This window comes from Pelophylax lessonae (assembly GCF_965119305.1).
Source record: "Pelophylax lessonae genome assembly, chromosome: 1".
Lineage (NCBI taxonomy): Eukaryota > Metazoa > Chordata > Amphibia > Anura > Ranidae > Pelophylax > Pelophylax lessonae.
The window spans coordinates 351,222,477-351,239,404 of record NC_138768.1 but is presented as its reverse complement, the minus strand read 5'-3'; the positions used below and the strand labels follow the sequence as shown (position 1 = coordinate 351,239,404).

The window sequence follows — 16,928 nt, the reverse complement described above, 5'->3', positions numbered from 1 at the left end:
TTGAGCTCATTGAATATTTAATTTTTTTGTCACAGGTGTTTGAAAAATGACTAAAAAAGTTGTCATTGAAATTATATATTGCTCACGCATGTCATGGGCATATGTGTAATTACACCCCAAAATATATTCTGCTACTTCCCTGAGTACAGGGATACCACATTTATGAGACTTTTTGGGAGCTTAGCTGTGTGCGGGACCCCGAAAAACAATCACCACCTTCAGAATTTCAAAGGGCGTAAATTTTTCATTGCACTTTCTCACTGCCTATCACGGTTTTCGGAGGCCCTGAAATGTCAAGATAGCACAACCCCCCCCCCCCCAATGACCCTATTTTGGAAAGTAGACACTACTTGCTATTTGCTGAGAGGCATGGTGAGTCCATGGAATATTTTATATTTTGCCACAAGTTTTGGGAAAATAATATATTTTTTTTTAACACAAAGTTGTCACTAAAAGATAAATAGCTCACACATGATATGGGTATATGTGGATGGACACCCCAAAATACATTTTGCTGCTTCTCCTGAGTACAGGGATACCACATGTGTGAGACTTTTTGGAAGTCTAGCTTTGTACGGGACCCCGAAAACCAATCACCACCTTCAGGTTTTCTAATGTTGTAAATTGTGCATTTCACCTCCGTATTACCTGTCATAGTTTCAGAGGCCCTGAAATTTCAAGATAGCACAAACCCCCCCCCCCCCCCCAAAATGACCCCATTTTGCTTGATTTCTGCTTCTCCTGAGTTTCGAGATACCCCATGTGTGAGACTTTTTTGCAGTCTAGCCGCGTACAGGACCCCAAAAACCAATCACCACCTTCAGGCTTTCCAAGTGCGTAAATTGTTGATTTCACTCCTTACTACCCGTCACAGTTTTGAAGGCCATGAAAGGCCAAGATAGCACAAAACCTCCCCAAATTACCCCATTTTGCAAAGTAGACACTCCAAGCTATTTGCTGAGAGGCATGTTGAGTGTTTTGCAGATCTCACTTTTTGTCATAAATTTTTGGAAATTGAAAAAAATGCATTTTCCTTTTTTTTTCTTGATTTTCCCAAAACAATTAGAGCTGCAAAATACTCACCATGCCTCTTAGCAAATAGCTTGGAGTGTCTACTTTGCAAAATGGGGTAATTTGGGGGGGTTTTGTGCTATTTTGGCATTTCATGGCCTTCAAAACTGTGATAGGCAGTGCGGAGGTAAAATGCACAATTTACGCCATTAGAAAACCTGAAGGTGGTGATTGGTTTTCGGGGTCCCGTACACAGCTAGGCTCCCAAAAAGTCTCACACATGTGGTATCCCTGTACTCAGGAAAAGCAGCAGAATGTATTTTGGGGTGTCATTTCACATATAGCCATGGCATGCGTGAGCAATATATAATTTAGTAACAACTTTGTTTTTTTTTTTACACAAACAGAAATAGAAAGGGCTCCGATTATCTCTTCTTGGTAGTGTAGGAAGGATAATGTTCCGGCAGACGCTTTGTATAAGACAAAAGCGTTGTAAATAGCCGATAGAAATAGGTATACAGACACTTTTTTGTACCAGCCTCTGGCCTTACGGGCAACTAAGTACGATCCCATCATCTGGTCGTTGATGTCCACCCCTCCCATTTTACGGTTATAGTCATGGACACAGAGGGGCTTCTCAACAACAACACCAGTGACCGTAGTAATTTGGACTGCCGTGTCTGGGTGAATGAAGGATAGAACAAAAACGTTCCATTTGTCCCTCCACTTCACTGCAAACAATTCAAGCAGGTTCTCTTCCCCGGACTCAGTGGGGCATTTACTAGCCGTTGGGGGAAGCCCCGGCAATTCGATCGCACGGTGCCACATGCGCCAATTTGTAATTGAAAGAGGTGTCTAAAAAGTGGCACGCTCGAATAAAATAAAAAGTCCCAAACTCTCTTGCCGCTGCTCCCTATGTAGTGTGGGCAGTTGGGGGGCTCCACAGTGCTATCTTTTCCCTCGTAGACACGGAAACTAACTGTATAGCCTGTGGCCCTGTCACACAGCTTATACAGCTTGACCCCGTATCTGGCACGCTTGCTGGGGAGATACTGTTTGATAGCAAGGCTGCCAGTAAACTTTATCAGGGACTCGTCAACGCAGATATCTTGTTTGGGGATAAACAAGGCTGCAAACCGCTGATTGAAGTGGTCTTCGAGGGGCCGAATTTTGTGGAGCCGATCATATTCAGGGACTCCCTGAGGACGACAGAGTTCATTGTCGTTGAAATGCATGAACCAAAATATTTGTTCATATTGAGCCCTGGACATAGCAGCAGAGAACACGCGCATTTGGTGAATTGGGTCAGTGGACCAATATAACTGCAATTCACTCTTTTTTGTAATGCCCATGTTGAAGGATAGGCCCAGAAAGGTCTTAAATTCAGAAACCGTTATAAGTTTCCAGCCGAATTCTCTGGCAAGGGGCGAATTTATATTGGCGGTAATAAATTGACTAGCATGCAAATTACTTTGATCCACAATATTTCTGTAAAGATCTTCAGTAAAAAACAGCTCAAAAAAATTAAGGGGATTAAAACCAGCTGTATCCACTTGAATTCCGGAATGGGCAGTGAATGAGGGAAGTACGGGCGCTGTAGTATCAGTGGGCTGCCAATTGGGATATGCCAGCGCTTCGGGGAGGGCCCTATGGGCTTTACGGGCCTGTCTTTGAATACGCGGTGGCTGCCGGCCACTGCTCATACTAGCCACCGCACCAGTCTCAAATGCACTTATGGGAATCTGTTCAAACACTATACTAGTAATGGAGGTGTGTGTATGTGTGTTAGTGTAATTGACTCTGACGCTAAATAATGGTGGTGTGGTGGGACCCTGACGCTAACTAGCCTAACTAGCGTCACCTGTGACACTTATACAGTGATCTATTTGGGCCTAGTGCAAGCGCAAACTGGGGTCACAAGTGACTCTAATACATTGATAAGTAGTTAGCTGATATACTGTATATATATATATATATATATATATATATATATATATATATATATTAGTGCACCGTGTGATAGGGAGTGAAGGGGTTAACTGGGGGAGATCAAGGGGTTAAAAGTTTATTAGGGGATAGATGGTGGGTGCCCTAACCCTATTTGGGCTTAGCGCAAATTAGGGTCACAAGTGACACTAAATACAGTGGTCAGTAGTTACCTATATACTGTATTTAGTGCACAGTGTGATAGGGAGTGAAGGGGTTAACTGGGGGTGATCAAGGGGTTAAAAATTTATTAGGGGATAGATGGCGGGTGCCCTAAACCTATTTGGGCCTAGCGCAAGAGCGATTTAGGGTCACGAGTGACACTAAATACAGTGATCAGTAAAAGATCTGTGAACCACTGTATATAGTGTACACTGTGAGGGGTTTGGGGGGTGATCAGGGATGATGAAGGGGTCAAAGTGTGCCTATGTGAGGTGGTATTAGTGTGCTGTTGGTGGCACTCACGTTTTAGATGCCTCTCTTTCTCCTGGAACCGAAAGGGTTCCAGGAGGGAAAATTACATCACTTCCCCTGCCTGTGTTTACATTACACAGGCAGGGGACATGATGCCATTGGCCAGAACCGATCACCAGATCCAGACCAAGAATCATTGGTCTGCATCTGGTGACTGATTGGTTCTGAGCCCAATCACACCAGCCGTGAAAGCGCCCGACGTAGGTCTACGTCGCCAGACCCAGCCGAGCAGCTCTGCTGCAGTAGCAGCAATGTGAGCGGCCGGCAAGTGGTTAATAAGTAAATCTACCAAAATACACCAAAAAACAACTATAAACATTGTTCTAAGAAGATTATCAAAAGAAAAAAAAAAACCTGCGGTTATAACATACCGAGTTTATCATTTATGTCTTGCGGTGCCCTTGTGGCTTGCTCTATGGCTGGACGCAGTATGCGCACATTGCGCAAGCACATAGGAAGCACCGCATGTTCATACAGAAGGGATGTGACAAACACCTGCCATTTCCTTCAGACACACAATAAAAATGCTGGGTGTCTAGAGGTAATGGCAATCGAAACGATCCCCAAAGGTATGCTCACAATAAGCGTTTTTCCCTCCTTTGTAGGAGGGAAGTCTTCTGGATTTAGAAGTTTGGATCTTTGTCACCTAATGGTTTAAATGAATATCTTGAAATACATAATATAGTTTAGTTCGTTTTTCTTTTTTTTTTATATTCTTTTAGAACAATGTTTATAGTTGTTTTTGGTGTATTTTGGTAGATTTACTTATTAATTTACATATTCTAAATTAGTTACTTATTAGGCATGAGTGAGGACATTGATAGGTATAATTTTATAGTTTTATGTCCGTTTGATATCTCTGACCACTCCCCGCTCCTTTATTTGGCCCCTTTCAACCCTATATGTGCCATGTTGCTGCGACTTGACAAAGCGAATGTGCGCAAATAATGTAGTCAGGGCAACAAGGAAAGCTTGAGTTCCACGTTGGTTCCTGCTCTGGGCTTGGTGACGTCAACCCCGGAAGTCGCGTTTCCCGTGGCGCTTGTGTGTTACGGCTGACACACGCGCCAGCATTCCATCAGGATCCACTCCTCGCCCCACATAGGATTTTTATCCATCTATCCTAGGGGTCCCAACATCCCACGAGAGAGAGTGACAAAGGTGACAATCAGTCCATTTGATGTGCTCCCTCGGGACCTTATCAACGTCCTCGCTGGCAACCAGGACTATGTGGTAACCACTTGTACTACTTTATTTTATACTTCAATCCTTTATTGTGAATAAACCATTTTCTTTTTACCCTTTACTGACTGTGTATGGATTTTGGGTTCTTCCCAATATACACCACTACTGTGCGCTATCCACGTTTTGTTTACAGAGTCTTTTTTCAGAAAGCTTCTTCTAAATATGGTTGTAGATTTCATTGTTTGCACAGAAAGTGACCCCTAGCTAGTAAGTAGGTTATGCACACTATACTGCTATACACAGATATAAAGGACAGTATAGTTGGCTTTTTAGTAAAGCTGAACTTACACTTTAAATAATATTGTTATAATGATATGTATGAATATGCATAAAAACCATTAGTGCAGTATCTCCATCTATGTGATGAACAAGTACAGCAGGCATGTCCAACCTGCGGCCCGAGGGCCACATGTGGCCCAGAACCTCAGGCAATGCGGCCCACTGCCCCCTGACAATTTCTTTTTTCTGGCTGCCTCAGAGGGGGGAGGGGAGCATGTGCAGTGTTTCTGACTCCAACCACCATGACCACTTCAAATCACTGAAGTGGTCATGGTGGTTAGAGTGTTCCTTTAATATCTCTCAGAAGAAGTAAACCTCTGTATACTGATTCCATTTCATTTCATCATTCTCTAGTTGTGTTAAATTAGTGCGGGGGGCACGGCGGCACGGGAAGGGGCGCAGCGGCATTTTATTACTTATATACTATAGTATATATTTAATATGTGGCCCGAGAAAATTTCTCTACACCCAATGTGACCCAGAGAAGCCAAAAGGTTGGACACCCATGAAGTACAGTATCTTTAGTGGGGACAACCTCACACAAAAACCATAACTTTGTCCTGAACTTGTGATAAAGGAGGTATACTTACTTCATGAGGCTGGTATTCTTCTTACTAAATGGTCCTATTATCTTGAAAACAAGTTCAACTGCTCCACTTTTGCCAAGGTACACGGCATTCACAGCTATAATGGACAACAATAATATGAACACGACTGAATATTATTAGCTTTAGTATTTTTAATGCTATACTAGGCATTATATAGGTTTATATATGTTTACACCAAGTAAACAATGTCTACTTTCTGCAATAGTGCTTAGTGTTAGTTAGTTACTCTTACAGCCACTGTGAGACAATACACCAAATTAGAAGAATGACATCTGGCGGTGTTCAAACAAAAGTTTTTTCTTAACCACTTGAGCTCCGAAAATTTTTACCCTCTTCATGACCAGGCCATTTTTTGCTATTCAGCACTATGCTACTTTAACACTGTACACACATGAAATTTATATATATTTTTTCCCACAAATAGAGCTTTCTTTTGTTTTTTGGTATTTGATCACCACTAGGTTTTTTTATTTTTTTCTATATAAACAGAAAAAAGACCAAAAATTAGGGTGGGAAAAAAAAAAAAAACACAATCGTTTCTACATTGTTATAAATCCTATAAAATAAAATGTCTTCATAAATTTAGGCCAAAATATACTCTGCTACATGTCTTTGGAAAAAAAAAATCACAATAAGTGTATAATAATTGGTTTGTGTGAAAGTTATAGCAACTAACATTAGTGTATATATATATATATATATATTATATATATGAAAATTGATCAATCCTGATGTATTGACAGTCTAATTAATTTCTTGGAATTTCTTGGAATTACCCCTTTTTGGAAAGTAGACAGCCCAAAGTTTTTTAAGGTTGTAATTTTTTGCCCCGATTTTTTGTACATACTCTCACCAGTGCAGTACAGCATCATAATATGACTGGTGTGGCTGTGATCAGGGATACTGACTGGTGACAGCATGTAAATAATTAAACAATTTTTATTCAATTTTTTAAATGTTTGTTTATTTTTACTATTATTTTTTTATTTTTGTACATCCTGTCAGAGTAGTGGTATACACTGTAAAAGCAATCGTTTTAGCCGTCATACATGGGTTAACCATTATTGAACAGCTTTCTTATGATTGTGATCTGTGATTGGCTACAGCTAATCACATCGTATAAGTCGCCAGGTACCCTGTGATTGCTGTGGGCCAATCAAAGATCATAACTGTAAGCAATCTGTTCATGAATGGTATCATGTGATCACAATGACCCGGTTATTGTGATCTGAGTGTCCAGAGGACTCAACAGCCACAGGAGCGGCACGCTGCGTGCCCCTAACCTTGAACATACTAAATCACGTACATGTAGGTGATCTAGCCTGGCTGTGCCGCCCACCTGCAGTAAATGTACTGCGAGTGGTCGGCAAGTTGTTTAAGTTAGAACTAAAGGTAATGTGTTTGCTAGTTTTGGATACAGTGGGAGGGATTAGAACACCAGATTTCCACCATCTTAATTTCTACTCTTTACCATCTTTACTGAGAATGAAAGTGAATAATAATACCAAGTTTTGGGCTGTCACCAGAACAGCAATAGAGGGGAAATCATCCACAGGGGACTCCAACTCTGTGATCCAGGTGATCATTTTGAAGGGATTTCCTCTCACTTCCTGTTTTGGCTATTGCACAGCAAACAAAGGGAAATCTCCTCAATGGGTGGCAAAAAAACAAAAAGGAGTTAGATGTTTTATTTACTCATTTACTTATTTATACAGAAATATGCCTAAACACCTGGTCTAATTTGGCTATCAGATCTCCTAATTGGAATAATGTTTAATGTTAGTTACAACCACTGTTTTTTCTGGTGATCGAACTATTCATTACCATTCTTGAACAAATTGGGGGAAAGGGGAGTATGACTAAACCGTAATGAGGCTATCGGCAGGGTATTGTAGCATAATATAAAATATGTGTGAATCCTTTCACAACATAGTAATAATGTAGTACACAGAGCCAATGCCTAAAGTCACCCTAAATATAGGGGCAAGGGTAAAAAGAAGGGGGCAGTTGGGACTTTAAATGAAGTGCATACCAATGGTTGGGATAGGTAATATGGCTAAAAATGATTGTAAAAGTGGATCCAACAACATAGTAAAAGAAAAACTTGATTTAATGATGCAGGTCCCCCAATTTGTTCAAGAATAGGGATGGAGATATTTAGCCCTAGCCAGGCGAAACCTCATTTAAAGTCCCAACTTTTTTCGTTGTTTGTGTCTATTCATTACCATTCTTTTTTTTTCTTCTTTTGACGCATAGTTTCCTCCCCCCCCCCCTTTTTTTTTTTTTTTTTTTTAATATCTTTCGTTTTGATACATCCAGAATGGACCCACTGTGTGGTCTAACCTGGTTACTCTGATCTTTGGGTGTACGTACGTTGCTGTGTATCTAACGTTAATAAGGCTTTTATTGTCGCTATGCCTGTATTTTCCTTTTCTTTAATTGGAAAGAAACATTTTTATAAAAAAAATACTGAAACAGAAATATGCCTAAACACATTTCACTTTTAAAATATAAGCAATTTATTTTTGCACATTTTTTTTAGAATCTGGAATTTCTTTAGTAAAGAGAGGTTGGGAAAAACAACTTCAAACAAACAAACATTGGGTAAATCTAACTGTATTTAGTTTGTTAAAGAACTAGATCCAAAACTGCCTACAGTTCTTTGACCCTGTGTAGAAATAATAAACTATATTAAGAAGCTGAACTATGCAACAAGAGGATTCTTGTCTTATTCTTGGATACGGAAAATCCTGAGAGCTTCTAAACTCATCAACATGGATTTGGAATGAATAACATACTGGAAATATAAAATAGCTCTTTGTAAGGGATGTATAAGAACGTACAACTACTCCTGCATTTTATCCTATCTAAAAAAAAAAAAAAAAAACCTGTCTAGTATGCCAAAAAAAATATGAATACACTACCACATTGCTATGATTAGGGTTCAAATTCAGTTCCTAAAGGGCACCAACACATAGGCTAATCAAGCAAAAAATAAATTTGTGTAGTATGAGAAGTACAAAATGAAGATTTATTTGCTGCTCAAGCTCCTGACCCTCCTCTGTAAAACCCTATATATAAGAGACTCCCTTGACCTCCCTTGACGTGCTAGGGCCACCATACATGGCTCAATTTCGCTCTTGTTCAGCCCACAGGTTGAACAAGAGAAAATCAATCAACTATTCTATCCATGCTAAGAGCATGTATTCTGGCAGCCGCAGCACGCAGGGCTGCCTGACTTCAATAGCACCTCTGAACACGAAATGCATCTGATATGATGCAATCGCTGTCTGGCCAATAAGTTTACACTCTTGTGCAAAAGAATTGAAAAATTTAATTAAAAAACATCTATGGGGGGCCTTTACTCTTGGTTTCACTAAAGCTCCTAACAAAAAAAAAAATACTGGAAGGAGTCAGAAAATCAAGGTTAGTTTGATACTAGAATTAGCTAAAACAGATTCAACTTACTTTTACCAAAAAATAAATCTTTTTCTTTTATAGAGTAGGGAATGACTAAATTCCTTGCCGGGTTTTTTTTTTTTTTTATACAGTAGCCAGTAAAAAAAAACTATAACCATAGTCATTTGGTAAAGACTCCCAATATTTGATTTTCCTTCACTTTGGTTCCAGTGACAGTGGTCATCAGGACAAATAAGAGTGTGAAGCTACCCAGAAGGGATACAGACCGACAAAAAGAAGCCTTGCAGAAGTTCTAAAGCCTTAACACAATATGGAAAACAACACTTTTAGATACGTTTTTAGAACAGCTTATACAACCTTAAATATATAATATATATACACACAGTACATACATTATCTCACATAAGTGAGTACACCCCTCACATTTTTGTAAATATTTTATTATACCTTTTCATGTGACAACACTGAAGAAATGACACTTTGCTACAATGTAAAGTAGTGAGTGTACAGCTTGTATAACAGTGTAAATTTGCTGTCCCCTCAAAATACCTCAACACACAGCCATTCATGTCTAAACTGCTGGCAACAAAAGTGAGTACACCCCTAAGTAAAAATGTCACAATTGGGCTCAAAGTGTTAATATTTTGTGTGGCCACCATTATTTTCAAGCACTGCCTTAACCCTCTTGGGCATGGAGTTCACCAGAGCTTCACAGTTTGCCACTGCAGTCCTCTTCCACTCCTCCATGATTACATCACTGAGCTGGTGGATGTTGCACTTGCACTCCTCTAACGTGTCACATGACACCGGAGAGGGAAAATGGCTAATTGGGCCCAATTTGGACATTTTCACTCAGGGGTGTACTCACTTTTGTTGCCAGCAGTTTAGACATTAATGGCTGTGTGTTGAGTTATTATGAGGGGACAGCAAATTTACACTGTTATACAAGCTGTACACTCACTACTTTACATTGTAGCAAAGTGTTATTCCTTCAGTGTGGTCACATGAAAAGATATAATAAAATATTCACAAAAATGTAAGGGGTGTACTCAATTTTGTGAGATACTGTATATATTCATTGTATTTGTTTTATATATACACAGTTCTTTTGCACTGACTTAGTAGTGTGATTTTTGTGCTTCGTTGTACCATTAAGTGAATGAGTCTAAATATTATTTATTGTGATTTTGTCAGAATTTTTTATTCTAAAAGGGACAGCGCAGCATTTTCCTATACATTTTAGTCACCAGTATTGCCTGCGGTCTCCATGCAACAAGACTTTTACTCATTACGGATTTACCATTACCCCATGTAGAGGAGGCCATCTTGGTAGACGTAGGGCTTTTACTTCATCATGTCACAGGCTCCATTAAAGAGAACGGTGAGCAGCACTGTGGTGCTTTAGACCTCATACTGCATACAAACAGGTAACACTTACCTGCTCTGTGCAATGGTTTTGTACAGAACCTCCCTGGATCCTCCTCTCCTTGAGTCCCCCGCTGGTGTTCCTAGCCCCTCCCTCCTGCCGAGCTCCCCCAAAGCAAGCAGCTTGCTATGGGGGGACCCAAGCAGACTCCCTCCTGAGTCTCTGCTCTGCGTATCCATTCACACACAGAGCCGTGGCTCTGACCTGCCCCCTCTCTCTCCTCCTTGGCTCAGTGGCTGTAATTGACAGCTGAAGGAGCCAATGGCTCCCGCTGCTGACTCAGCCAATGAGGAGGGAGAGTCCCTAAAGAGCCAAGGCTCTCGTGCACATCGTTGAGTCTCAGTGGAGCTCAGGTGAGTATTTGGGGGGCTGGGGGGCTGCTGCACAGAGAAGATTTTGTACCTTAATACATAAAATGTTTGAAGGTAAAAAAAAAAAGAACTTGAGCCTTTAGAACCACTTTAAGGTAAAACTAAAGGCAACACTTTTTATACATTTTGGATTAAGGGAGTAAGGAAGAGTTAAAGGTCTTTCATTTATCTTATTTGCCTTTGTGTCCTTATGGCATGATTTTATCCACTTCCTGTACCATAGCCAAAACTATGCCTCCAAAATGAGGAAATGTCTGGTTGTCACCAGGATCACCAGAGCTAGCGTCTCTTTATTCCTGTTTTGGTGACAAACCAAACAGCTATGTGAACCTAACAGGTGCTCTCTGCTCCATCTAAAATTGGGGGGGGGGGGGGGGGATTTAGTCTCTAATTACAATTCAAAGGACACCGGTCATAATGCATAAACAGACTGCTAATACGGACATCTGTTTGAAAAGGATAGGTACCAAGCAGTCATGCTAACCTTTTGGTTTCATTACATACCAAGTCAATGATTCTAGGCAAGCAAGTGGCCATTCAAAATCAGTTTGGAAGTTCTAAAATGAATACTTGAGCTAGGTCAGTAATTCAAACTACAAAAGCCAGAGGCTCAGTTATATAGGCAGCTAGCATGGTCAAAAGAAAGTAAGCACAATACAATTATGGAATCAGAGAGATAAGTACACATGTAGAGACCATTATGATACACTTAATAAAATTTGGGCAACAAGGTTGCACTTTTCTTCCATGGAAGTCATGTTATACCAGAGACGTGAGCTACATAACTTGTGGAATGGTTAGTCTGCTGGGTAATTTACCGCCCTATGTTATGCCTAGATCTGAACCCATGCTTACACTAATCCACGTTTCTTTCTCAATCCCTTCACTGCCTTTTCACAGTCTTTCCCCTCCTCAAAAGCAGGCCTACCAGCCTAACATCTTGCCATTCCCCTCCCACACGCTGGATGTTTTATTTGAACGATTTTAACAATCACTTTCTAAATAATAATGTTCTCAAATTTGCAGAATACATTTCTTCACTACAATGCTACTTACAGTTCATACAGTACACCCGTAACAGTTGAAGGCATGGAAGAAGCAGTTTTGGGCATTGCAGATTTTGTTTCACCAGGTTCAGAGAGATGTTTAGTGCTCCACTTACTCGGGCCTTTACTCCAAACTTTTTATCTGTGGAAAATAAACACCAAATGTGATTTCTGACCGCACACACTGGAAAGTATAATGCATCTATTGTTTAAAACAAGAAAGGGACATCAAATTTAGCATGAGAGGGCCTTCTAACACTTATCTTTTTCTTCCAGTAAAACACTTGAAATGTACTTCATAAACATGCATTTTTAAGTAAACAACCCCATTACTAGTCTATGTGGCTGGTGCATCGATCCTTTCCTATGTAACTACGTCAACATCTGTTTTTCACCCTTGTGACAAAACGCATTGGACGGAGCTTAGCTTGCTGAGGTCAATATGTCAGCAGGACAGAGTGGAGTTTTAAGCCTTAATGTTTTTCTGACTTGTGAGTACCTTCTGACTTTTGAATAAACATAGCAATTTGACTGGACTACGCTATGTGCTTGTATTTGTTTTGTCCTTATGATCCTAGGGGTACATTTCCACTGCTGAGGTAAATAGATTTTTTGGTTATTTGGATTGCTACTGAGCTGACTTTTCTCTTACCCAGTGATGCTTCATATTTCACATATGAACTCATGACCCCAGCTTTTAAGGGTCATGTGCTTTAGTAAAAAGTCTGTTGGTGTCTTGGTGGTGAAACACTAAACTTGGTACAATTTAGCCCTCGTTCACATTAAACGTGGCTTTGAAATTGTGCGACTTCATATGTACGATTTCAAAGCTGCATTTCAGTCCGACTTTGGGGGCAACTTGAAAGACATCTGTGCGGGTTCATGGAAAGAGGTCAATTTAAGTCACCTCTGAAGTCGCCAAAAGTAGTGCAGGAACTACTTTTCAAAATCGGCGTGGCGCCTGCAAAGTAGGCATTGCACTGACTGGGACGGTGCCATTGCCGGCAATAGGCTGCAATTTGGCATGCGATTTGACCTGTCAAATCTCACCATTGTGAAATAGTGCTTAAAGCGTTTTTTTATTGAGTATGCAATTGAGACACAAACTGAGTGTGGACTTTACATTCAATTGTGTCACAGGTGTATTTATGTATGTATAAATATATATTTATATTCATTGTAATTGTTTTTAGATATACACAGTTCTTTTGCACTGATTTAGTAGTGTGATTTTTGTGCTTCATTGTACCATTAAGTGAATGAGTCACAATATTATTAATTGTGATTTTGTCCGAATTTTTCATTCTAAAAGTGGATAGCGCAGCACTTTCCTATACATTTTAGTCACCAGTATTGCCTGCGGTCTCCATGCAACAAATCTTTCACTTATTACTGACTTACCATTACCCCGTGTAGAGGAGGCCATCTTGGTAGAAGTAGGGCTTTTACTTCATCATGTCACAGGCTCCAGCAAAGAGAACAAAGAGCAGCACTGTGGTGCTTTAGACCTCATACTGCATATATGTAACTTTGAGGCTGTAGGCCCAGGAGTGCCTAGAGACCCTAAAAATACCAGGAAATGCACACAAAATGCATCCGGCAACAATCACCACAGGTAATCGCTGGCTGTGAGAACAGTCATGAATAGCTGTACCCGCCGAAGGCTGTCATGGCATTTTATGGGTTCAGCAAACACAGCTATTTGTGCATACCTGTCAATTTTAGCTGCAGGAATCTGCAGATTCGTCCCACAGGAAATAGCAGCATGTATATTCAACCATATGAATAGACCTGAAACTCTTGAGATCGGGTTTTTTTTAAACTCGGTGTACCATAAAGTTAAAGTCTCTTCAGCTGGAAAAAAGTAACATTCCTTTGTACAACTGGCAAAATGTGTTGCTCTGTCGTACCTTAACATTGCCTCCACACTGCCCTGATTGACCCCAGAACCTGCAAGCATCCCCTGTAACTAGCATTGTAAATACATTAGGCTACTATCACAAGGCTAATGGATAAAGTAAAGCTTCCAGTGCCTAGATTATTTTAGCCTCTGTCTGAACAATGGTGATATCACTCTCAAAAAATTATGGAGAAAACAAACTTGTTTGCATGTAGATTTTTGGCCAGCAATGCCCAATGAACATAGAAGTGTGCACAGAGGGATTGGGCTCAGTACACCTGGAAGCCTACCATGGCATGCAAGAGAACTTAAAGACTTGTTCTGAGTAGTGCACTGAAAAATATTCTGATCACCCTACAATACATTGACTTTGTGAGACAAGACTAACCACATATTCGATCATGCTATACAAACATATAATAGTGGTTGTACTTGAACTGGTTGGAATAATTCAACATGTAGATACTGTGAAAATGCAACCATTTGTTCTAATTGAGATCTTAAAGATTGTACTAAAATATGCATCTTTATTCATACTGATGTTGTAATGCCATTATTTTGATGTGGATAAGACCCTTATTGTATATACACAAAATATCTAAAAGTTTATACAGTGACTAATATATAGATTTCCAATAAACCAATTTTATAGAAGTTCAATAGTTTGCTACTGTCTTCTATGTTGAAAATTAATATAGAATTCAGACTCTGATTACACACGCATTAAAAGCAGAGTGAAATACAAGGTCAAACAACATCAAACATCAGAAAAAGAAAAATATATACATTACTCTCTTCTAGGCATGTGAGCTCCAGAAGATCAATCAGCAACGTTACACAACTGAGACTAATCACCTGACATTAACTAATCCTTGTCAGTCATTACTGTTCTAAAGTTGTTTCCATTCTAAAACTAGTTCCATACCATAAGGGTCCTTTCACACGGCACGGTCCGTTTTTTTTTACGCTCAGGCATTTTTTATTTTTTTTTTTAAACGGACACGGATGACACTTTTGTAGGGTCTGTTCCGTATGTCAGTTTTTCATCCATCCGTTTCCGGATCCGTTTTTGTATGTCAATGGGATTGCGGACATTAGCGGATGACACCGCTGACATCTGTTTTTGCGTCCGTTCCATTTTTTAAACAGAAGAAAAATAGGGTTCTCTTCTGTCTCAAAAAACGGAACTGAACGGAATGGACGCAAAACGGATGTCAGTGTAAACATACATTGTCTGTTTTTCATTTGCGAACAGATGGGAGGAAAAACGGACATACGGACCACCCGTGTGAAAGGACCCAAACAAAACTAATTCTGAACCCTCAATATAGTCTTAACCACTTTACGACCGGCGCACGACGATCTACGTCGGCACTCAGCCCCGGCCAGGCAAACTGACGTAGGCCTACGTCAGCACAATTTGCCGGCCCTGTGCGCGCTCCCGCGCGTCCCCGCCGCCGATGATGACTCGATTGGGTTCAGAACCGATCAGTCATCAGGTCCAGGCCAATCATTTTTGGTCTGGACCTGTTGATCGGTCCTGCCCAATCAGATCATCCTCTAAGCCTGTGAAATGTAAACACAGGCTTAGAGGAGATGTGCCCTCCCCCCACAACGGTCTTTTTGGATCCAGCGTGAGAGGAGAGCACATCTTACTGTGAGTACTGCACCAAGCACACCCACACACAGTTAGATAGGCACATTTCACCCCCGATCGCCCCCCCCAATTAACCCCTACAGCACCTGACACAACACACACTATATACAGCATATAGCATATACCTATATACCTGTATAAGTGTGATTTGTGAACAGGTGTAGCCCTTGCGACCCCCCCTTTTCCACTCAAATTACCCCCCACCCCCCCCTAATAAAGATTTAACCCACTGATCCCCCTGAACCCCCCCTGATCACCGCCGTTAACCCCTACACCCTCTGTCACATCAGCACTAATACAAACGCAATATACGGTGTTATTGTATTTTTGTATTAGTGTCATTGTGATCAGAATTAGCGCAGGCGACTAAGTTTCTGTCCCAAGAAGGTTTAGGGTCCCCGCCACCCGCCCAATAAAGATTTAAGCCCCTGACCCCCCCCTGATCACCCCTACACCCCCTGCCATAACACACACCGTATACAGTATATAGCATTTTGCTATATACCCGTATAAGTGTGATTTGTGGTCAGGTCTAGCGCTTGCGACCCCCCTTTTTCCACTTGAATTACCCGCCACCCCCCCCTAATAAAGATTTAAGCCCCTGATCCCACCTGATCCCCCCCTGATCACCGCTAGTTAACCCCTACACCCTCTGTCACATCAGCACTAATACAAACGTAATATACTGTGTTTTTGTATTTTTGTATTAGTGTCATTGTGATCAGAATTAGCGCAGGCGACTAAGTTTGTGTCCCAAGCAGGTTTAGGGTCCCCCCCACCCGCCCAATAAAGATTTAATCCCCTGATCCCCTCCTGATCACCCCTACACCCCCTGCCACAACGCACACTGTATACAGTATATAGCATTTTCTATATACCCGTATAAGTGTGACTTGTGACCAGGTTTAGCGCTTGCCACCGTTCCTTTTATCCTTAGGATACCCGCCAGTCCCTTCCAATAAAGATTTAAACCCCTGATCCCCCCCTGATCACATCCCGTTAACCCCTACACCCTCTGTCACATTAGCACTAATACACACATAATATACTGTTTTTACTGTATTTTGTATTGGTGTCATTGTGACTTGAGGTTGCGCTAGCTAGCTAGTTTCTTTCCCAAAGGAGGTTTAGGGTCCCCGCCACCCCCCCCAGATCCCCAGCGCATAGTTTAGAAGTAACCCCTTGATTGCCACACACGCACGCACGCACGCACGCACCTACACTTCCATTTCTAGTATAGTGTTTGAACAGATCAATATCTGATCTGATCAGAACTATACTAGCGCCCCCATAGTTTAGGGTTCCCAAAACGCGGTGTTTGCACGATCAGTACTGATTCCGGCCAGCACCTGCGTTTAACCCTTTCACCCAGGCAAGTGTAGTAATCAATAGATTACTGTCACTTGCAAAAAAACACAAGACACAAAACCGCTGTGTTAGCAGAGTCAGGCCTGATCCCTGCTAGCATTAGCAGTTTTTTTTGTAGCGCTTGAAATAGTCTTCGA

The 16,928-nt window shown here is 41.0% G+C and overlaps 1 protein-coding gene across 2 annotated transcripts in view; it reads right to left on the bottom strand.

Annotated features, from left to right (window-relative positions):
- Positions 1–16,928, bottom strand: part of AGTPBP1 (ATP/GTP binding carboxypeptidase 1) — a 295,080-nt gene that overhangs the window by 147,709 nt on the left and 130,443 nt on the right. For both annotated transcript variants that reach the window (XM_082261111.1, XM_082261112.1), the window contains 2 exons: positions 11,877–12,008; positions 5,586–5,679 (listed from right to left, as the gene is read on the bottom strand). In XM_082261111.1, coding sequence (XP_082117237.1) covers positions 5,586–5,679; positions 11,877–12,008 — 226 coding nt within the window. The remainder of the gene's footprint in view (positions 1–5,585; positions 5,680–11,876; positions 12,009–16,928) is intronic.